The sequence below is a fragment of the Pseudopodoces humilis genome, chromosome 1 (genome assembly GCF_049639895.1).
Source record: "Pseudopodoces humilis isolate 2021_Gansu_Grassland_sample_001 chromosome 1, ASM4963989v1, whole genome shotgun sequence".
Taxonomy (NCBI): Eukaryota; Metazoa; Chordata; class Aves; order Passeriformes; family Paridae; genus Pseudopodoces; species Pseudopodoces humilis.
The window spans coordinates 15,798,709-15,823,652 of NC_142200.1; the positions used below are offsets into that span (position 1 = coordinate 15,798,709).

The following is a 24,944-nucleotide window of genomic DNA, read 5'->3' on the forward strand; positions in this document are numbered from 1 at the left end:
GTGACTGTAAGCTTCCTGTTTCCAGTGAGACCAAAACTACTGAAAAACCTTAACACCTTCCCTTTATTTTAAAATACGGTGGTTTAGCTATACTTTTCATTCATATACATTCAGCAGGTGGGGAGGTGGGGAGGGGGGAAAGCTCAGACTTAGATGGTAATTTAAAAAGAAAAAGAAACCTAAAAATTTTAGGTTTTGCATAAATTGAGCTATTCCTAAGACATTTGGAGAGAGACAACTTAATGTTACCTAAGATACTTTTGTTTCAATTGAATTCTGTTTTTTGCCTGGCTTTATGCCCATGGATGATTTGGTCATAAAGTCAGCACTGCTATCTCTAGTTTTCAATCTTTAATGCAATCAAAAATAATGTATTTAAATCTATGATTTCCATGCTAAAAGATATACTTTTTGCCATCTATGATGTGTATCCGTTTACAAAAACTTTCACTTTCCCACTTATTCTATTAGTTATAGTATTTCTGAAAAGCCACATTTCTTGTAAATAGGGAAGATTTCTTGTTGTTTGCTGACACAGTAGTTCTATTATTTTAATTTTCTGGAGCATTTCAAGTAACATTATTGCCAGACTTAAATGCTCCTTTTATAAAATTGTCATAATTCTAGGGTATGGTTGAACCCTAGGCTGATTTATTAGAGGGAAGTAAAGAAGATTATGAAGATTTTGGTACTGTGTTGGGACCCAAGCTGATAGAAGATGAATCATAGCAACACAGTGTGCAGCTGCAATTTCTCTTTACTCCTGTCCCTCTTCCACCATTACTGAACTACCGGTAATATACTTGAAGTACTTAAGAAATAAATGTGGTTCAATAATGATACGTTTTGTTGCCACAGAAACCTCTTTTAAAGAGCAGATTGCTTAGAGTATTTCAAGTATAAATTTACTTTGTATCCAGGTTTCTTTTGTTCAGTGAAATGCATGTATGCATAGAGTTTCCATATGAAATAAGACCTTCAGTCACTTCACTAAAGGATAAAATGAGGTAGTTGTTTTGCTGGGTTTTTGTTAGCTCCTTTTCAGCTTTTTATGGCAAATTGTCTTCAGATTTTTTCTGTGAAAGGAAATATTTAGAGTCAGATATTAAGTTCTAGAGAAATAATAAACATTTGACTTGAGACCTAATTTCAAATTCCTGTAATTTCATTAAAACAATTGGTAGAATGTGAGGGTCAGTGTAAAGGAAAGTTAACTCCTCTGAAAGTAATGGAATTGGTGTGAACAATCAAATTTAGATCTTGAGCAGTTTCATTGAACTGTCTATTGAGAAGCAGGGGTGGCACCCCGCAGTAAAGCACAACCTCTCAAAATCACAATGTGGATATGGAACAGAAAATGTAAGAGACAAGGTGAATTATCAGTAAAAGCCAGATCACAGAGCATTTTGTGCAGAGAAGTATTCCATGTGCAGCTATCTTGCAGAACTGAAATTTACTGGGTATTTTAGTGAAATAATTAAGTGTGGGTAACATCCCATTACATCTCTTCTGAAAGGATCCAAGAATAAATGTCACTCTTTAAACTTCTAATTTTTCATTATTTCTAGTGTTATTTCAATTTTACTACTTTCCTACTTTTAAGTACCACTTATACCACTACTTCCAGAAGTAGAAGTGAGCTGATTATTGATGAAGTGAACATTTATTTTTCCTGCTAAGGGGTTCAAAATCTTGTTGGAGATTCCATTGTCATTTATGTTAGTCAGACCTTTCAAGTGGAATTTTGGCCTGTTCAATACTGCCATCATGAGTTTGCATTTAACACTTGCATTTATGAAATTAAATAAATTCATAGGAATATGTCTTTTTCACCTAGACTTGCTGAACCTGCTTTTGAGTAATTGGCATCTGCTAGAATGCATCTGACTTGTACTTTTTCTCTAATGCTTGTCAGTCTTCAAATAGGCAAAACAGTTTCCAGCTGTAGAGCTGGAGAATTGTTTGTCTTGTAGGCAGAGTCCCAAATTTGATTCCTTTCCTCTCCATAGAGGTTCCCTTCAACAAAGGACATTTCTTATATTTTTTTTTGCCAGCTTCATTAAAACACTCATCTTCACAAATGGAATGGAATTATGTCTTGCAGAATTTGTAATTGAAGACCAGCTTATGATAATATTATGTCTTTCCTTCTCTCATTCTTTCATTTTGTATTTCTTTAGTTAATTTTCAGGATTCCATTACGTGGACATATGCATGGTATATTCTTAGTCTCTAAAACCATAGCGAGCCCAGTTTACACTTTGCCTCTTGAATCAGTGAATGTAATTCAGTGAGACTTGGGAACCCCCATTTAACTTCTATATCTAGAAATTATTGGGAGCTGTCATTAATAAAACTCATTTTAATAGAATGTTATAAGGTGTAACTTAATTGCAATACTCAGCACTTGATATTTTCTGCCTGGTTTTAAATCTGTTATTTTGTTTGTGTTCATGTGTACTAGAAACAGTAAAGGCACTTAAAACTAATTCCAAGGGATGCAAGAAAGCCTAAATTATCTGAATTTAAATATCTTTCTTGGGGGTCATAAGGGGAGTAGTTTTGTTCATAAGTTGAACATGCTATTTGTTGGAATTCACTGTTTAATATGCTTTTCCCTACTTTGCCTTTGAGGTCATTGTCTGCTTTTAATTTCCTTGTCATGACTCCATGACTGTTGCAAATGTTAATGATCTGACCTTGAAATTGCAGGAATGATGTAGAGATAATTATGTCACACTCTTTTTTTCCCCCTCCCCGATCCTTACTGTAGGTCCAAATGATTTTCTGTTCTGTGGTAGCTCAAAAATTAAGCACACAGTTTTCATTTAGTTTTTGTTTTGAAAGTGCAAGATCCATGATTTTGCAGTTCTAGCAAATGAAAAAAATTATGCAGGCTGCATAATTTCCAAAGTATCTCACATGTCCTTCTTAAAAAAATTATCTACTTAATCTACTTAACTTCCATGGAAACATGGAAAAGTTAAAAACTGTGGTGGCTCTCTGACAGGTCTTAGTCACAGTAACAGTCTTGCCTGCAAACCTTTATGCCAAAATTGGGATTCTCTGAAAAAAAAATAATAAATGGATTCTGCCTATCACTGAAAAGCAATAGTTATTTTCCTTTTAGTCAGCCTGTGTTCAAATGGTGGTCTATGAAGGAGATTCTGTCCTACTGTAGTAAACTTTTTATACATAACTGAAGAGACTGTATATACTACATTATGCGCATCAATAAAAATCACATTCATTTAAAAAATCCTGACAGCGCAAGTTAAAGTTGCAATAAAGATTCTGGCAGTAGTTTTGAGAACTACTTTCTCCCCATAAACTATTGTTGGGATCCAATTGGTGAGAGATGCCTCTGCCCAAATTAATGTGCAATTGAGACCAAAAGCCTAAGTCAAAAATACAGAAAATAGTTACCAACCATGGATCCAGCAGCATCCTTTCTTCACCCTGGGCTTCTCAGTGGTGGGGTTCCCAGAGTTGTTCTTCTGGGGTACCACTTTTATACAGGAGGAACCTCCAGGTTGCAGGTATCCATGGGGTACAGATGCTGCTCCCATAACTTAGGGCAATACATACACCCTGAGATTTTCTCACTTGGTGCTAATAAAGCCAAGGTTGTGTATTCAAACCCTGTACATGCCATTCGCTTAAGAGTTGGAGTCAATGATTCTCATGGACTTTTTCAACTCAGGATAGTCTGTGATTCTCTGTATGAGCAGTTACTTTCTTTCCCACTGTTTGCCACAGTGGAATTTTTGCCTGGATGCATTAACCAGGATGTACTAACCAGATTGTACCTCTGTCAGGCGTAGAATTAGCATCTTCCCGTTGCAAATTTCTCCCTTCTGTGCTCGTCACAAGTTCCTGCTGTGGTGGCTTATTTTATGGCAAGTTCCTTCTGTGGCCTTCACAGTGTTTTGAGAGAAGCAACTGTGCTCTTTAAGTCTGTAGAACCATTAAAAAGAGCAATATCTTAATTGGTAATATCCTGCCACATAACAAAAACATGACTACAAAATCTAAGCAGACCTTCTCTGATAACTGCTCATCCTTTTCTATAATCCTCTTTTATAATCTTTAATGCTTAGTTTTGGTAAAAATATTTGAATAGCCTTGACCATAAAAAAAGCATATGGAAATCCCCAAAAATTATTTTATCTGAATGTTGTTCCTTTTCAGGCCTTAACTAGATGAGTGACTAATACCTAATGTAAGCATACACAAACCTAATTGAATAATAATGTTTTGAAAGCAAGACCATTTCTTCATTAGATAACTGTCACAAAAAAATCTATTTTTAAAACTAAATGAGATTGGCTGTGTGTTCTTTCTACTAAAATTTAGATGTTTTAGATTTGTTTCTGATATAGAATTGAGTATCTCTTTCATGATTCAAAAAACCCTATTTCTGTTTAGGAAATTAAGCTCAAATGTAATTAATATTTTAAATTCTGGCTGAGTCCATAATTACAGCTTTGAGGTATTTAAAGTGACCTCTTCATTTTAGCAGAGATAACTCATTTACCCAGTACTATTTTATAAATCAGAGTTGTTTCTGTAAAAAGAAAAGCATGAAGCCGAATCCTGTTTATTTTCTCGAGACTTCCATGTTATTTTGACACCCGAATGGGTGATGTTTGAGAGATGCACCAGCACAGGTCACAGTGATCCTTTTCCACTGTGCTGGAATTAGGATTTCTCCACAACCCACATCATTAAACCTGATTCAGTCTGTGCTGCAGTAGCTCATTTTCAAAAACTACTAGTGAAACAAAGTATGTTGGAGGTGAAAAATTTATCTAAACAATATGTGACATTTCTGTCTTTATTTCAACCTACCTATGGAGTGGATTGAATTAAAAAAAAAACTGTGGGATGGGTTTTATAGGGGGTAGTCTTTTTGAAAAGTCAATTTTTCAAAAATTAAGAAGTGTCAGTTTGTAAGTTCATGAAAGCATAATTCATGAAAGCATAATTCAGCCTCTGTGCACAAATTCATTAGCATAGTCTTTAATTACACAGTCGCACAGTATTTCCCTTAGGCTCCCTGCCTCCTTCATTGCATTGGATGAATGGTGTCTTGAGTATGTGGCAGCTGTTTAATATTTTTAAGTTCATCATTCAAGTGTTGGCCTCTGTTTTATTTACTACACACTCCTTTGAAGCCTGAAATAAGTACACAATTATTCTCCATCAATTTTAACTATATAAGAACTTCCTTTATAATTATAACAAAGATTATCATAATTGTAAAAAATTGTAATACTTTCTTCTCCAGTTCAAGAGAAAAATAATCATTGTTATCCAAGTGTTTTATGTGAAGAAAATGGAACAAGTATAAATCAGAATTAGTGGCAAAACTACTGTTAAAACTTCTTATTGCATGATGCACAACTCATGCTTTCTTGCTGCTAACCAAACTGCAATATTAGTTTTGTGCCTTTTATCTGTCACATACTTTCCTGATATTGATCAGGCACCAGGATCTCAGCCTAGACACTCCAAAAATTAAATTCATATGAGGGATGGCCAAATGTTAAAATCGTGGTTTTTCATTCTCTCCAGGTTTATACATTCATTTTTATCATCCATTTAATGGTGTTAGCATTTATATCACATCACAGCGTCAAACTTCTTAGATTCTTATCGCAGCATTTTTAACTGCAACATTGTGTTCTTGTCTCCCTGTGTCTAGAAGGACATTTTACTAGTTACTTTCTCTTCTCTGTAGACAATATCTCAAAAATTTTCATCTCAAGATAATTTAAAATTATGGTCTAGCTTTTTGAACAAGATTAACTGACATAAATAAGACTGTGTTCATCCATAAAACTAGTATTTAAGCAACTGTGATAAATAAATGTATTCCATCCACATTTCCCCTACAATAATCCTTTATGTCTTTTTTTTGTTATACAGATGTAATACCTAACTTTCAATATACTGATCTCCTTGCCCAGCAGTAATCCTTAGGGCCAGAGGAATTCTGCTTTCTTTGCATTGTAGGTGTCTGCCTATATGCAAACTGAGCTTATAGTTACATAATCAAGGAGTAACACGTTGATCTAATATCTTCTGATAGCTCCTCCCAATTTAATTGTCTTTCAGGTGATTTTCAGTAACTCCCAGGACGGCCTTCTCCATAGTTTTACCAGGCACTGAATTGAGACGGGCAGTAGATTTCAGGGTCTTCCTTCTTGCCTTTCTTGAAAATTGGGGTACATTAGCCAACTCCCAGTCAACAGGTACCTCTCCAGATTCCTAAGATTCAAAAATCATTTAGTCAGGTTTCCCCATGACATCAGTCAATTCTTTAGGTGCTCTCAGGTGATTCCTACCAGGATCCAAATGGAGCAGCAGATCCCACAGAAGTTTGGAGTTTCCTGGGAGTTTACCATGCTTGCAGTCAAGTCCCTCCAGCTCAGGGCAATGGGAAACCCATAGCTCATAATCAGTATTTAAGGCTGAAGAAAAGAAAACATTGACCATCCCTGCATTGCCTATGTCCCTGTTTTTCAGGTGATCATCCTCATGCTACAACAGAATGTTATTTTGCACTGCCTTTTGCTATTCATGCATTTTGAAAAGCTCTTTTATCTATCCCGCATAGTTCTGGCCAGATTCAACTCTAATTGAGCTCTGGCAACATGAATTTTCTCCCTGCAATAGCAAGTAGCCTTTCTGTATTCCTCCTATGTATTCTATTATATATACATTCTATATATTCTATATATATCTTATTATATATAATATATATTCTATATTTCTGTATTCCTTCCTTCAACCTTGCTTTCACTGGCAATACACTCTATTTTTTTCACCTTAACCAACCCCAGAAGATCCCTGTTCAACCAAGTCAGCCCTCTGCCTTGCCTGCTTGACATTTTGGAGTTGCCTGCTCCTGTGCACTAAGGAGGTGGCATTTAAAAAGTGACCAGCACTGATGAATCTCTGCAGCTTCAAAAGCGTCTGCTCTTCTTATGGCCAGAGGTGAAGTTTTCCTGACAGTTTTCCTTCTGTCACTAGAGCTTATAATCCCAACTGCTTTATTGCTCCTGTAGCAAACATGGTCATCAATCACAACTTGACCCATGGGCCTTTTATGATCCCACTTCTGACTCCAAAATAATGTTAGGATAAGATTATTAAGGAATGCTTCTGCCCAAATTAAGGTGCAGAAAAGACCATATGCCGAAGTCAATAGTACAGATTTTATTTAACAGTAAATAGATAGGAAGAGAAGAAAGACAAAGAAAGGATAGGGGAAAGGGGAGTAGAGGACAGAGTTGGGGGGAGGGAGGCGAGGATGAGAGAAGGGAGAGAGGGGAAGAGAAGAGAGATAGAGAGTGTGTGAACAAAAGCACCACCTGGGTTCTCATCAGCCCTTCTTCTGGTCTTCTGAGTGGGGAGGGGAGGAAGGAGGAAAAGGCACTTTTATACAGTCCAAGTCCCAGGTATCCACAGAGCATAAATGCAGTTCCCACAGCTTGGGTTGGCACGTGTATATGGACTTGCTTCCTTTCTCACAGTTTGCCATGGTGGGAATTTTTGTCCAGACAGGTTACACAGATCTGCCTCACCAGGCCTGGCATCTTCCTGTTGTTGCCATCTGTGCTTTTCCCACGGTCTGCACAGGAGAATTTTGTCCTGTGTGCTAATTCCAAACATTCACCTCTGTTAGGTCTGGTATTAACACCTTCCTGTTTGCCATCTGTGTTTAAGTTCCTGTATGGTGGCTTATCTTAGGGCAACATCTTTCTTTGACAGTACTAGAGACAGTTGATTGTGCTCTTTAAGCCCTTCTCTATTAACAAAAAAACAAATCAAAGACAACACCTTTCCTATCCATTTCCTTTAGTACTTGTATCAAGAAGTTATCAACCAGGTGTTCCAGAAATCTTCTGGACCTGTTTATATCAGCTGTGTAATGTTCAAAGTTAACATCTGGCAAGTTGAAGTCCGGAACTTCAGTTTGGCTGGAGAGACAGCCTGGATGCTGTATTGGGACCTCTTAGCAGTAGGCAAAACACTGGTGTGTCATCAACACGTTCTAGCTACCAACACAGAGCACAGCCTTGTGACATCTGCTGTGGGGAAGGGTGACTCCCTTCCAGCCATACCCAATACACTTTACACTGCTTATTGTTGGTGTAGAGAGTCTGTCTTGTACTGTTTTCTCCTGAGATTTTTCCATGTCAAAACTGGGATTAGTTTATTCTGCTGCACTAGAAAATAGCTTGTCCTCAAGTTACATTCTTAGTTGTTTTTGGAGTATGTGCACCAAAGTGATAGCTAAGAGACAATTTAATTCCTTCCTAGAAGAGAAATATACAGGGAAAAGTTTCATTTTTCTGAAAAGCATGAGTTCATAGGGGAAGCAAATATTTTTCTGATGCTTGTCTTACTTAATAAAAACCAAACTATATTGTTGCTGATTATTAATCCCTGCAGATGAAATCATGGAATTTTTTTTTTTTTTTCCTTCTGGAAAAAAGAGTTTTAAAATGCTCTACAGTTTTGTAGCACTTAGTGAATATTACAGAAGAGCAGCCTGAAACTTGCTTGACAGCCTTTGTATTAGTTTAGGATAAAGTATGACTATGTATATTTTACTTTGTGATGTGGTCATCTGCGTAAATATTTTATCACAACATGCACACCTTTAATTTTAGCTTATTGTTAGCATTCTTTTACTGCTTTACCTACTGTCACTATGCTGACCTTCAGCAGCCTAACTGCATTGTAACTTAAATTTTAAGATTGGAAATAAATATTATTCACCTTTATTAATTATTAGATACATTAAAAAAATTCTAACTTAATATTATTTATTGACTTACTAATTTTTTTCTGGTGGAGGAAGAAACTCCTATGTGTAATTTAACAAGATGCCTATGACACTATATAACACCAGTTGTAGTTAATATCTTTCAAAACATTTTCTCTGAGTTTCTGTTTTCTAAGCTTTCTTTCAAATGTCTTGTGAGGTTTTCAGTCTCTGCATTACCTTAAGAGTAGCGTGGTGGCATTTTTGCAGGAACAACTCTTATTTTCAGGAAACTGTCCAGTACTAAGGAGGTGATCTTTGAATCATTGTAACTATGGGCTCTTTTGAATATAATACTTGGAAGAATGGAACTATAGCACAGCAGATGATTTAGGGACAGAAAAACTCTTCTGACCATTTATGCCAGTTTAAAGCTTTCCCTAAATATGATAGTGTAAAGGAGCAGATTGTAAAGGCAGTGCAGATTCTAGGTCTTGCATGAGATGAGAAAGGAAACAGCAATTTTTATCAGCTTTGGGTTGAACATCGAGTTCTGACAATGAAAGTAATTGCTGCATAATTGCTGTTTTGTTCTAGGAGTCTGTTGATTTGCTGAGGCCCAGGTATACTCTATTTGCTGGCATATCACTTGGAATAATAAATCTATAATTATCTCCATCTACTTTGTGGGGAAAACTCATGCTGTACTCATAGTGTTACAGCAGAAGTGGCCCAAGGTGTTTGAGATTGTTAGGCCACCTTTCCAGGACATCATGCTCTTTGTCTTGAGTCAGAAACAGTAAACAAGAATCTATAGTTTCTCTCTTGACTCATAATATTTATCACTACTTTGAAATCAATGAAGCTTCTGAGAAAGATAACAGATTTCTAAATGCTGTTTAACTTCACATTTTTCACTTCATCTGTATTATATTTTTGTAAGTAAATGAAAATAGTAATAGGCAGCTTAAAGTAAACTTGGTGGCCATCAGGCTATTCACACTGTCATTTGCTTTAATCCTTTCAATTCAGCTATCAAGTGATGTATGCACAATTTGAATAAAAATTATCGCATCTTGAAGAGCTTTGACATAACTCCTTTAAATACAAATTTTTAATAGTATCATAGAATGGTATGGTTTGGCTTGGAAGAGACCTTAAAGACCGTTTAGTTCTTCCTTCCACTAGAAGCAGGGATGCCATCCCACTTTTTCTCAGGGCACCATTCAACATGTTCTTGAACCCTTCCAGGGATCAGGCACCCACAAACTTCTCTGGGCAACCTCTTCCAGTGACTCACAGTCACTTTCAATCTGAGGTTATCTCTCCTTGTCCTTTCAGTACATGCCCTTGTAAAAAGTCCCTCTTCAACTTCTATGTAGCCCTTGTAGATACTGGACTGCTGCTGTAAGGTCTCCCTTCTCTAGGAAGAACAACCCCCACTTTCTCATCCTGTCTTCATAGGAGATGTACTCCAGCTCTCTCATCACCTTAATGACCCTCCTCTGGACTTGCTCCAACAGGTTCATTCCTGTGCTGAGTGGAGTCTTACAAGAGTAAAGTAGAGGGGCAGAATCACCTTCCTAGACCTGCTGAAGACATTCCTTTTGCTGCAGCCTGGGATAGAGTTAGTTTTTGGGGTTATGTTGAGCTTTCTGTCAACTGCCCCAAGTCTTTCTCAGAACTGCTCTTAATCCATTCTCTGCCCAGCCTACTGGTTACCTTGACACACATGCAAGACCTTGCAACTGGCCTTGTTTAACTCCATGAGGTTTGCACAGGCCCAACTCTCAAGACTAAGTGCCACTGAATGATATCTCTTCTCCCCAGCATGTCAACTGCACCACACAGCTTGGTGTTGTTGGCCAACTTGCTACAGCTGCCCTCGTTCCTGCTGTCCATGTCACGTTAAACCGTGCTGGTCTCAATAACCAACCCTGAGGAGCACCACTCACACCTGATAGATAATCAACGCTACTGTGAAGCACTAATGCAGATAGAAAGCTGTATCTAGCAGGCAATATGAAGCAGCATATGCAGGGATTTGTATCACAGGACAGTAAGCTATTATTTGACTCTGTCTTGTAACTTTCATGTAATGCTGTACTTTATAATAAATTTCACCCATCGATAAGATTCCTGAAAAATATTTCCTGAATTACATGAACTGTATGTTCCCTTTCTCATCAGATTTAATGCCATTAATAGAGACTATGAAAAATGAGGTCATTAGACCTAAAAAAAAGACATTGTATTGTGTATCAAGGAAAATTAAAATGTTAATGAACTCTTATAATTGAACATATTTTGATTCATTCTGAATCAGTCCTTTTGTTTTTTGTGATCCTAATTTCCCTTATATTTCTGTTTCAATAAATAACATTACTATTTATATTCCAACTTGTATAAGCTGTCAGTAAGGTTCAGTACAGCAAGGGGGTGGACATGAGGGAAAAAACAACAGGAAGAAGAAATGAGGTGCTTCTATATTTTTTTAGGTGGTTATGTTTAGTGTCCTCTAGTTGATCTAAAACTTATAATTTAGAAAAACTTTAAAACATCCATTAAGTAACTATAATTTAGAAGCCACACTTTTAGTTTCAGTCATTATTGATTTTATCTTTAAAAGTTTGATATTAAATTGGATGTGCATACAATTTGGAATGCTACACTTTCCTCTCATATAGATATTTATATATTAATATATATATTATAATATATAATATTGTAATATAAATAATATACATAAAATATAAATAATAGATAATATTATAAGATATGTTGTAATATTAAAATATTAATATTTATGTATTAATGTAGATATTTTAATATTTCTTAGTCTTTTTTTGCATGTGCAAATATGCACTTAAAGCAGATCACATGCAACTTATAGATAAATTTATTTCAATACATGGACTGAAAAATTTACTCTCATCATCACATTGACATTTTTTCAAAATTTTAATATTACAGATTGAACACACAGTCAGAGCAGTAATCTTCCTGGTGTAGTGGGGAGGTTCCTGTCTCAATATTAGTTATTCTTTTCCCATCCATATGCAAATAAACTCTTTTCTCTAATTGATATATTTTAACCATAATAGAGAGTGATAAAACATATTATTGGCAAAACCAATGCATTATTTTGAGGCTGAATCATCATTTCTTAAGTAAGATAAAAACTAGTTTAATTATTCCTTACTGTTTAGAAACTCTGAAATTTAACTGCGTTTTAGGCTGAAATTGTCTGTACTCAATGACTATCTCACTTGAAGTGCTTATGAGCAAATTGAATCAATTGAATCAAAACACTTAGTAGCTTTAAAGGCCATGATTTCAGGAAAATGCATTCCACTGTGGACAATCAAAAAAAAGAAAAAAAATAAGACAACCTTTTTGGTAAGTTCCAACTTTCTTGCACATTGAATTGTTGACCTGAAATTTGGCAAGGGGATAGCTAACCAGATTCAGTTTGTAACATTCTGATTTGCATAGGCTTACTCCCTTGTTTAAGAGGATTTAGCTTACAGAAACTGAAATCCCCAAAAGCTTAGTCCTAGCTGCAGTCTTATCAGAGCTCCTAGCAAGGTTTTTCTCTCTTATTATTACTTTCCTTTTTGCAGGGTAGGGAGTATGAGGGTGTTGCTGCTGGACACAAAATGAGTCACACAGACACAGCTCGAGGTGTCGTAAAGGAAGGAGAGAACTTTATTTCTTCTCTCAGAATTTATAGGTTTCTGACCACAGCCAGGGATTGGATGGTCAGGATAACACCTTCCCAATCGCACTGGCCATGAGAGATGCCCATCAAAAGACATGCATCAGAAAGAATGTACACATATCTATGTTTACATTAACTGTCCTGGGAAAGTCTTCAGAAACTATGCTAGCAAGCTTGAAAAACTGAGTTTTCAGGGCGACATGAGGGCAACTCCATTTCTAACTTGGAAAAAATCTACATTTGACAGCCAGGTTTAGATGAAATTTATATGCATCTCTGTGCTAGATAACCTCGCCTAAAATATGTCCATAAAGCTGCTCCCACTCCCCCTCCTCAGCAGAACAGGGGAAGAAATCAAGATGAAAAAAGTCATTGGTTGAATGAGAATGGAAGATAATTTAGCAGTTATTGTCAAAGACCAACAGACTCAACTACAGGAAGTTTAGTTTGATTTATTGCCAAATAAAAAGAAAGTAGGATAGTGCAAAATGAAAACAAAACTAAAAAATTTATCCACCTCCTCTTTTTCCCAGACTCCACGCCTTTATTCCCATGTCTTCTAACTTTTCCTTCACCTGGGCAGTAAGGGTGGATTGGGAATGGGGAATGGGATTTGTGATCAGTTCATAACACTTGGTCCTTGCCACTCCTTCCTCCTCATGCTCTTCCCCTGATTCAGTGTAGAGTTCTTCACATTGTCTGTAGTTCTTTCAGAGCTGCTTTAGCATGTGTCCTTTCCATGGGGGGTGGTCCTTCAGGAGCGGACTGCTCCACCAGTTGCAGATTTGGGATTTATCTGCTTGCTGCAACGTGGGGTCATCCACAGGCTACAGCAGAGACCTCCATGTGCTGCAGCCAGCCAGCCTGCTTCCCTGTGGCCTTCACCATGGGCTGCAGGGGAATGTCTGCTCTGACTTCTGGAGCATCTCTTATCCTTCCTTCTCTGACCTTCATGTTTGCAGGGCTGTTTCTCACATATTTTTATTGATCTTCTGTCACAGTTGCTTTGCAGCATTTTTTACTCTTTCTTAAATATGTTATCTCAAGGGCACCACCATTGTTTCTTATGGATTCAACTTTGACCAGAAGTAGGTCTTTCTTGTTGCTGGCTCTGTCCAACATGGGAGCAGCATCTTCTCACAGAGGTCACTTCTGCAGACCCCTGACTACCAAAACCTTGTTGTCTAAGACCAGTTCAAATGCATTGAATGGCTTTTGGAGCAAACCCTGCTTTGTGTTCATAGAGTTGATCTAGGAACTGTTTTGTGTGTGTGTGTGTTTGACAGAGAACAGTATTTGTTCTGTGTTTTGGGACTGGGGTTTTTTGTGTGTTTGGTTTTATTCTGTTATAGCTTACTTTCAGAAAGATATAGTTGCCTTGTCTCAGAAGAGAATAACTGATCAAACTAGAAAGAAGCAGGTTGAAGGATCATGGGACCAGAAGCCTGGGAAAGAAAACAAGCCACATAAATAAGTCTTGGTGACTGTTTCTCTAGAGACTTTCCTTTTTGCTTTCTTCTGTGACCTTCTGAAAAAGGCAAAAACAAGGTGGAACTAACAGTCTTACATCCTAACTAGATGTTTAGCTCAGCAAAAACTGGAAAAGCTTAAGTGACAATAAAGTTATTACCAAATTAAAACCTTAGTGGTGTTCTGTAGTCACATGTATATTCAGAATATGATACAGGGAACCATTATTAAAGGTATCAGAGGACAAATTTACTGACTGTCATTAAAGAATAATTGCAGAGCTGGTAGAGGTTGCCTTGATCAACAGATTTGAAAGGTTCTACAAATAATATACTTGCTTCAAACAGATTCACTGTTGTCACAGACCAACTCTGTGTGCATCAAGAGATACATTCTTGATGATAGCTTCAACAGTCTTGGGTTTGGACTTGATTTACCATTTAATGTTTATACTGAATCAAAGCAAGAACTTCAATATGACTGAAGGAGAAAGACCATATGAACAGGGTTTGGGACAGTATAGTTATGAAGGCATCAGAAATCTCTTGAGGTAGCATAGATGAAATACAAACTTTGTTGCTAATTGTCACAACTTTAATTGAAATTTTTTAAGTGACAAAATACCAGCTGTTTTTGCAAGCAAATCTGGAATTACAAGATACAGTGATTTAGCAATATTTCAACAGAAATTTGGGAAATACCCCAGTTTTTATTACTTTTTTATATGAATGAGAAGTCTCATGGTGCAATTAAATTGTTTGTGTGGATAGAGTTTTACATAACAGTTAATTTTCTAAACCTAAATTAATATAGTAACTTGTTTACTGAAGGTGTGGCTATTATTTAAAGCCCCACAGGGCTCATTGAGACATGTCATGAGGACACATGGTGTAATTTACATCATTTATCATCCCGGTTTACACTGGGAAATGTATATGTTCTTGATTCATAAAGGATTAGTTTTTATTTTCCTGATTTCTGTGGAATTCCTGTGGAATTTTTTTCTCCTTAATATTTAAGTTTGAAATATAGACAAGTTACCTCTCCAAACCTAACTCCAGTGCATTTCTGTAAATTTTGAGAAGATTCTTCCATGCCTGTAATTCTGAAAACAGATGCAGGATGCAGCTTGAGAGAATATCGTATCTATAATATTTGTAGAAATAGCTCATTCACATTCCTTGTAGTTAAGACTACTGAGGTAAAATGTTATTTGACTATAGAGAAATTATTTTTCCATACATTTACATAATGTATGTGTGTATAAATTTGTATAAATATTTATGTCTAGCCTCCTTGCCTCCTTTTTACTGTAGGCAATTCTTTTTTTGCCACCACTCCCTTATTTGCCACGTCAGTGGTACCTCAGTTTGAACTGCATTGCAATATGGACAGTGTTTGCACATTGGGAAGCTGGTCTCTGTTCTACTTTTAAGAGCTCATGTTCTACTAGCAGTATTTTACTTAATGATATTGCTTAAAATTTTATGAAATAAAATAGGGTAGAAATACTTTTCTCATATCCTTTAATTTTCAAGTATTTTATAAACACAAAGAGTTTTGATTTTTCTAATCCCTTGTAGTGGTTTAACTGTAGCTAATGCCAACACAGCCAGTCACTCACTCCCCTTGGTGAAGAATTTCCTCCCTAAGAAGCTGCGGTATAGAATCAGACTCAGTGTGCATTTTGACAACTGTTCTTACATAGATAATTTTAATTTTCTTAGAATTTTCTACATGTTGTCATATACATGCAGCAAATTTGTTTTATTCTTCTATTAATAAATTCTTTATTTATTTCAACAGAAATTGAAAAAGAAAGCTGTGGGGATCCTGGAACACCATTGTATGGTATTAGAGAAGGGGATGGATTTTCTAATCGTGATGTTTTAAGGTTTGAGTGTCAGTTTGGATTTGAATTAATTGGAGAGAAATCTATCATTTGCCAAGAAAACAACCAGTGGTCTGCAAACATACCAATCTGTATTTGTATGTACCAATTATTTTCTTCTTATTATTTTTAAGGCATTGTGATAAGCTTTACTTCTAGGTAATTATTTGTGTGATTGATTTCAGAGTTAATAAAATGTAACGAACTCTCTTGACAGGATAAATTTACTTTTTTTTTGGCAGATTTGCCTAATGTACCTGCCTAAGGGACAGGTTCTAAAACTGCTAAAACTTTTTTCTTTGTTTTCTCTTATATCAACTCTTAAAGCACTTCTCTTTATGTGCTTTGATATACTGGTTTATTATTGACTTTTTCTGGCCAGGATTCTGATTTTGTAGTGTAAATTATGTATGATACAATTTTGATAGCTAGTCCTATGAATTAATATATTTCCTCAGATTAGAAGTCGCTGAATTGAAATCAAGAGTTTAAATTATTTACATTTCCCCTGTGCATTTTATATAAATACCTATTAGCACTTAAATTTTCATAAATATTTATAGCTGTCTTCTAGTTGCATTATATAGCATAAGTAAAATATTTGCATTATATAGCATGTTGGATTATATAGCGTAGGTGTGATACTTATTTGTGGCAGCACCTTTCTTAACTTTTCCACTAAAATGGTATGGATCAAAGAGTGCAATCAGTTGCTTCTCTGCATCTCAACTTAATATGGCTTAACTGAATTTATTGAATATAATATATTATCTTGATAACAACAAAACATCTCCTGTCTCTTTGAGGCTTCTTAATTTCTTGTGCCTCTGTGTGAACAACAAATGATAAGGGCACTATTGACTTTCTGCCCCTTTAATGTGCTCAGTGGGAGGTCTGCTTATCTAAACAATTCTCTACGAGAGAAAATAAGTGGTGCCAAGTGATTGTTATCAGGGGTAAATTGTAAGGACTGTCATGGATTTCCAATGCAACAAATATGTTCTTTATTTCTTGTGGGCTATGCTTGGAAGGTAGTTTTATTGAAAGGAAGGGAAAGTTTTATTGAAAGGAAGGGAATAGGAAGATTGAAAAAAACAACCTTCTTTCCATATTCATATATCACCACAAACACCGAATTAGTCAGTTGAGGTACTCAGCAAGTTTTAAGACCTTGCAAAAAACTTAGCACTAAAACAGTCCTTATTGAAGTGTTTTATTTTGTTATCTAATTTATCTCTCCCTTTTTTGGCAGTTCCCTGTCTTTCTAATTTCACTGCACCAATGGGAACAGTTCTTTCACCCGATTATCCAGAGGGATATGGGAATAATTTAAACTGTATCTGGACAATAATTTCAGACCCTGGGAGCCGAATTCATCTCTCCTTTAATGACTTTGACTTGGAATCACAGTTTGACTTCCTTGCAGTTAAAGATGGCAACTCTGTAGATTCCCCCATAATTGGAACATTTACTGGTGCTGAAGTTCCTTCCCATCTTACCAGTAATGGTCATATTTTGCGTCTGGAATTTCAAGCTGACCATTCAATGTCAGGACGTGGATTTAACATCACTTATAACAGTGAGTAATCGTATTTTTTTTTTGTGTGTGTGTGTGTGTGGTGTTGTTTTCAACATACAGTCTAGGAGATAGGCATATGCATTTAAAAATGATGCTATGGTCATACACCTTCAAGTAAATCCTATATAACTAAAAATTCTTAATATAGGTGTTTGGGTCATTGCTCAAATACTGTGCTAAGGCTGAAAATACATGTCTTGTTCTCATTTATGGCTTTAGAAATCATTGTGATAGGAGTGTTTGGAAGACTGACAAATTAGGCCAGTTCAAAATTGTATAATAGGACTACTAAATTTTCTGACAACACAATTTGTGCCACATAATATTAACCACCACCATTGCCTGTACAAAATTGTTATTCTTGGAAACTCATATGTTCAGCTGTGAACATTTGTAATATCCTGGAGCTGATGGCTGCAACCTTTGCTAGCTCCTAGTCACTGCAGTTAAGTGAGCAGCCATAGGAGCTCTTTGATCAGTCAAACCACAACAGACTTGTCTTTTTTTTTGTTTTTGCTGTTTTACCTTCCCTACTTACTGACCACATAATAATAATTGAAGGTGATGTCAAATATCTTCTCCAGTACTAAATACCATTAGCATTTTTTCACCTTTTAGCTGTCAAAACTGTTACATTTCTTTTGAAACACATATGAAGAGCTGCCTAACTTGTGTTGGTACCAAGTGATTTGGTATTTTTTGCACACTAAAATCCAGACAGGATATATTCACAGCTAGTGCAGCCATGGTGATACAAGGCCACAGCATGAATAATTCCAAAATACACTGTGAAACTTTCCTGGGAGCATATGCAAAATTAAATTTTGGCACTCCAGCAGTATCCATAAATATTAGACTTACTTCTATGTGTAGAGCATGATAGGAGCATCTAGTAGGGGGTTCATTGTACCCTTCAACCAGAGCTGCTCCACCTTATCTGGATATTTGTATTTCTTTCTTTTTCTTTCTTTCTGATGGTAGGGGTAGCAGAGTTTTCCATGCCAACAGATAGAAAAAAAATAAGCAAAATACAATAAATATTTTGATATTTCCAAAATGTGATGTCATGTGTAATTAGCCCCATTCCTGTCTTTCTCCCTAACATCTGAGAGTATATATAATTCCAGGGACTTGCTTGAGACCTAAGAGGATCTACAATAGCATGATTTGAAGGAAAACACATCTCTCCCTCCCTGTATTACCTGCTGGACTGTATGAAAAAAAAAATGCTTTGTTGTTTAGGTTTGTTTTACTCTAGAAAACCTAAACTAACCCTTAAATCAATATGGAAATTAGAGATTTAGTGAGGCTGGTAATTGAGAGACCCAGAGTACACATTTTTCTCAAACAATTGTTAACAGTTAATATTATTTTCATAAAATTTCAAGGACTGAATTCTCCTCTGGCTGTTTACTTTTCTCACACCATCTTTCATCTCTCCATCTTTATTTTTTATCTTTTTATTGTTTTTTCATTTAGGTTGCCAGTATTTCAGAGAATTATTTATTAAGATCTACATTAAACATTGCTGTCGGAATAGGAAAGAGATAAACTGACACCAGATTACTCTGTAAACATAATTTTCCTGATATTGTCTTATATTTCAGCTCTCAGTCCTCAGATTCATCCTCAGATTATTTGTCACAAATGTAGAATGTAAGCATGAAGAATATGCTGACATGTTTTTATAGGTTCCAGTTACCATTGCAAACTAAGCTTTGACTGGTAGCTACATATCTACCATAATTAAATATTGGAAAGTCAGGGGTTATTCAGAGCTACTGAAATTTGAAATCAGTTTTAATGAAAATGAGATATTGAATCTATGTTTCTTTACAGAATTTTTAGCATTTGCTTTCTATTTTCTTTTGTCTCATGTCCTTTTAACATTTATAACATTTCTCTTTACTTTTAAGTTTCATTGTAGTGTGCTCAAAGTTGTTAAAACTAAATCTAGTAATGAGAAAGCCAAAATCAGCTATTGAAAGATCTAAGGTGTCTAGGATAAAAATTAGGGCTGTGTATAACTGGATTTTCTCAAGTCATCCCATTTTGCACAGTTAGAACAAAAGATAGGTCAGGTAATGTAGAATTTATAGTAAAAATGAAAAATGGAGAAGATTAACATGGAATGTTCCTTATATTTAGTTCATATTTTGAAATGAACTAATTCATCAAACACTGTCAATACTTCAGATTTCACATTTCAGTGACACAGAAATATACTTATCAGATAACTTTTTCTTTAAAAAATTTGCATACTTCTTTGGGCATGTGGTAGTTTGATCATGTAATTTAAATTATGCACCGGTAGTGTCAAGTGATAGAATTTTAAAAAGAAGCAACAATACAATATTAACATTTACCCATTGTAAAATGAAACCAGCTAACTCTGAAAACAATTTAAAGCATTTTACATATTTGAGTACTTTAATGCATTTATATTTTTATTTCTTTTCATGGGTGTATTTGTGCATGTGTTTGTTAAACTCTGTAGCTAAAATCTACTTAAAAAAACAACAGCAAACTCCAAATAATGTCTCTACTATTTCTTCAGTAAAGACAGCTGCAATATGATACATTACAGAAGTAATCTTTCTATATTAAATAAATGCCAAAAGCGGTGATAAAAAAGGAGTGAATAGAATTTCACTCTGTCTTAGCATTTGTAAACCCAAAGTTAATTAAAAATATCTGTTTTCTGCTAACACTCCAGTTGATATATTCCAAAGCTATCAGTCTCTTCTTGCCTCTTCCAAGAGTAGAAACAGTATGTCTTGATCAATCTTTTCTAATAAGAATTTAGGCTAGTAATGTAAATAACTTAATTGATGTTTCTGAGATGTTGAATGGAGAAGTATAAAACTGAGTTACTATTACATAATCTGATTATTTAATGGTATTTCTCAGAAACTATTTTTATGCCACATTTATTTTTATTACAGAAACATGTGTGGTCCCAGATAATCACTCTCCTTCCAGTAAAATTGAACATAAATCTAACTTTTTCTGGAATTAAGCAAAACTTAGATTTCAAATGTGTTATCTTTGAGTTATTACACTAAGTCTAACAAAGATTTCCTATTTAAAGGTTTGGGACTAGATCATAGAAATATGTGACTTGAAAATGGATGATATAGAGGGTGTTCTAATAAGCAAAGGAATGGGAACTCAAAAGGCTGTGATTTTCTGCTTGGAAAAGGAGGCAGAAGAGTGTTTCACTAGGTGCAGCAGAACACAGGAACATAGCAACTTAAAACTGCATTGGTTTAAGTTGCTATGGAAAAGCATACTTACACCTGATTCCTTGTTTCCCCTTTATATCCCAAACCCAAGAGCTATTAGTGATATTTCTGGTGCCTGTGAAGATATTTATAAAGCCAGTCATCCCCTAATCCTGCCTTTAATAAGACATATGCATTGAACTACTCAGTTAAAGTATGAGCCTTTTGTCATATTTGTGATTCCTTTATGAATGCTTCCCACCTTCTACATATCTTTGTTTAATTATGGAGAGCAGAGCTAGGCATAGTATTGAATATAGTCACATAAATTACATGGAGTAAATCTATATAGTCTCTTTGCTTCAGTATAGATTTCCTAGCTTACGGTAGAACATACAAAATGCACACTTGAAGTGCAGTGTGACAACTGAAGCCATGTGACAGAGAATACATATATACTTCCTGTGGCAAAGGAGTTAGTGCAGAGGAAACTGAAAAGCTGCTAGGTCCTCCATGGGCAGGCATTCCACAATCCAGACTCATGCTAACCTTCCTTTGAGCTGAGGTGGATGAGTATTTTGAGGTGGAGAGCATCTTCCAGATTGCTTGATTTATGCCAAATGTGGACTTTGAGCTGTTCGTCATTAACTGGGGTGTAGGAAGTGCTGGGCAAATATCTTTGAATGAGCTTAGACCTGCTGTTTCTTGTTAGATTTTTTTTTTTTGTTAATGTTTTCATTACAGCTGTGTAATTATGGTAGCAAAAACCTTATGAATTACATAGCAGCCTGACAAAGGTCAAACTATGGGCCTCTGACATCAGCCTAATTATGCGAGTCATTTCTGCTCAGTGGACCAAGACATGGACAATCAGAGATGATGGGTTTATATCTAATGACTGATTTAATGTGGTTTTTTTCTGTGTTAGAGTATGTTCATCACAGCACATTTTTCCTGCCAGTTAAGGAAATCTGCCCCAGTTAAGACTTTTTCAGTCTCAGTACCTCTCAAGCTAGAATTCTTCAAAGTGTACTAGAAAGAAGTATGAGTTTACATGTGATGGTACCGAATAAGCTGTCTCTTGTTTGCAAAGCTTTAAATAGTCTTTCACAATAGTGTTTAGTATGAAATATATTGTTGTTATTTTATATTCCCTTAACTTTTGTTTTTTCTCTGATATTTTCTTCTGAAATTGCTACCTTTACTTAAAGCTACTGCTGGTACTACTTACCAGCTGAAACTCCTGGTAGGGCAATCCATGAAAACAATTAACTGTGCCAGTGGACTGCTCCTTTCTAGCCCTACTTTAAAGGACCTGTCAAAGCTGGTTTTAGATGAGTTGTGATTCGCTACATACCTGCCTTCCTATCTCATGAGATCTCTGCAGTTCCTTCCCTTCTGTTGTTTTTCTTTTTTGTTTGTTTGTTTGTTGTTTTAATGCAAAATACATATTTTAATATCCTTCTGAGTTAATAGCAGATTATCACCATTGCCCCGATCTGTGATTATATTTCCTGGCATTTTTCCAGATCTTGCTTAATATACCTGTGTAGTCATGGTAGTTGATGAGGATAAATGCCAGGAAAGCTGGATCTCCTCTTTACATGTAATAGTTCATAAGGAACTTTTCCATGGTTTCTCAACTTGTTGATGATTAGCAAAATATTAATTAATTATATACCCATGTGTTCTTTTTCTTTTCAGCCTAAGGCTAGTATTTAATATTACAGCTCCTCCAAGAAGCTTTTTAGAAGTATCAGCAGATGGAATTTTGCTTATCAAGTAATGTAACTGTAGCCAGGCTCAGCTAAAAGTGACTGCTGTTGATGGGACAGATTGTCTTTCACTATCTTGCCTCCCAAAGTCATTCTATGCAGTAAAATTCATCACTTAGGAGCAGCAATGGCAGCACTTCCTGAGCTGAAATATAGAGCAATGAATTGATTTTTCAACCTTAATAAACTGGTGTCACACTGGAGTCAACATTTATCTACATTTATAGATAATAATATTGAAAATCTATCTCTGGGTTGTCTGAAAGTAGTGAGAAAAAGCAGACAATCAATGCCTTCCCTGAAAGTGAAGACTGTGAACAAGGAATTGGAAAAGTTTTTGTAACTCCTCTGAAAAAGTATGGGATTGCATCACTTTTAATGCCATCCTTGAATGGTATTTAACAAAACAATGTAAACAATTATTCAATGAAAGCACTATTTGCATTCCCAAAATATATGGCATTGTCCAAGTCAAAATATTGCTAAATAAATGCTTTCTCCATTCTGTTATTATGATTTAAAATACCTCTGTAATGGAACGTCTGAGAAATCTTTCACTAAGTTATTAAGATATTACTTCTAAAAAAATTCATTAGGGAATTTCTATATGTTTTATGTAGCAGACACATCAGTAAAACTGCAAGGAAGAAAAGTGAAAATCATCTTTGTAGAACTTTGACTTTTCTGATGTCTCCACATGTAAACATATTTATGAAGATAGAATTTGTAGTCATCATGTGTGAGGAAGGTGAACATTTCTTCTCACTAAAAAAATCAACATTTAAAAAAATATAAGATGTATGTGCAGCATTATCATCAATAAAGCAACAAAATACAATAACTACTAAATATCATTTAATAATTATGCTATAAATATTACTTTGCTCATTTCTGTTAGGAAGGTGGTTTTTCTTCTCCAAAAGTAAGGTATATTCTGCAGTAAAGGACATGAGCAGTCTTTGATAGTATCTACATGTATACAGGGAAATTACATTTTTTCAGTTTATCCAGACCATAACTTGAAATGTTCAAAGTTTCAAGTTTTCTTTGGCCAACATAACCCTTTTTTTGTCACTTTTCACCAGCTCTCAATACATGAAACAAAATTAACTATGGTAGGATCAAGCCCATGAAGGTCAGTGTGGCTCAAATGGTGTGATGGTGAATTACATATACAAAAGATAATAAAGTTTTTGTATCATACATAAATGCTTGCCCTGCCCTTCTGAAGGAACATTCTGTCCCATTTTAACATTAGATAGGATGAGTGTTGTTGGAAAAAGAGAATTTAGCCATCACTGAAATCTTCCAGCAACAAGCTGTCCAAGCTGAGATCCATGCTAGTATAACTCCATATTTTAAGCAATTATTTATACTGTTTTGCTTTTGCTGCTGTTGAACAAATTTTTGTTTCTTATTTTATTATTCTTATTTTTCCCTTCAGTTTCCCAATATAAATTGTTTGTTCTTACTAGCGAACAAAATTTTAAAAATGTTATCTTCCTTGCAAGAGTTCTATGTCCTCTACCACATTTCTTTTTTCCTCTTAAAAAGCATTTGGACATAATGAGTGCCCGGACCCTGGAGTGCCAATCAATGCTCGGCGTTTTGGTGACAACTTTCAGCTGGGGAGCTCAATTTCAGTTATATGTGAAGAAGGTTTTATTAAAACACAAGGAACTGAAACAATTACGTGTATGCTAATGGATGGAAAAGTAATGTGGAGTGGACCTATTCCTAAGTGTGGAGGTATGTATAATATTTCTTCCTAAATCAGGAGAACTTGATGTAGTACTTTTCAAATTGTCACCAAATGAAGCTGAGATTTTTGCAAATGCATAGCACAAAGCTTCTGTTATTGCTGATACAATATTAGATTAGAATGAAGATGTTGATCTCTTCAGGGTCTTTGGCTATGGTATTTAAAACTGTTTAAGGTGTTTTAGCTCTCTGTTGCAATATTTGTGTTTCTTCTATCCACAGTGACTCTAGGCTGAGGAAGCCTCTCTTAGCAATTGATTTTTCTGTTTTATAGAAATTAAGTCCTTCCATACATCACAATCTAAAAACCACAGTGTTATGTATATTTCCTTGGACTTGTTATACTAATTACACTAAAATATAATCTTTGCTTCATTACTTGTCTATATTCTAGGATCTTCATACCTAAGGGAAAAAAATTAATTCAGCTGTTTGTAATGAACAAAAAAAGTTTAATCAATGATAATATGATCTGAAGTTAAAAATTAATTCTTACTTTTCTACTATGTAACTGCCTTCTTGTCACCAAACCCCTTTCCTGTAAGCAATCCAGTCGTGTTCAGCTTTCTCAGGTGGAGATGGATATGTCTGTGAAGACCCTAACTCAATGTTTCTATGTACATGTGCATAAGTGATCATTGCTTGCTCCTGGCTTCTTTTCTTTAGTGAAGGAGTTTTTGCTGTTCCCTGATGATTTTGAGTTTGGGATTCCTGTCCTTATGCCGTTCATCTTTCCTATGTGAG

General features: G+C 35.5%; 1 protein-coding gene across 3 annotated transcripts in view; it reads left to right on the forward strand.

Annotated features, from left to right (window-relative positions):
* The window catches only part of CSMD3 (CUB and Sushi multiple domains 3), a 572,913-nt gene that overhangs the window by 305,868 nt on the left and 242,101 nt on the right, over nt 1-24,944 (forward strand). For all 3 annotated transcript variants that reach the window (XM_005516952.3, XM_005516953.3, XM_088051522.1), the window contains 3 exons: nt 15,777-15,959; nt 17,114-17,440; nt 23,994-24,188. In XM_005516952.3, the coding sequence (XP_005517009.1) occupies nt 15,777-15,959; nt 17,114-17,440; nt 23,994-24,188 (705 nt within the window). The remainder of the gene's footprint in view (nt 1-15,776; nt 15,960-17,113; nt 17,441-23,993; nt 24,189-24,944) is intronic.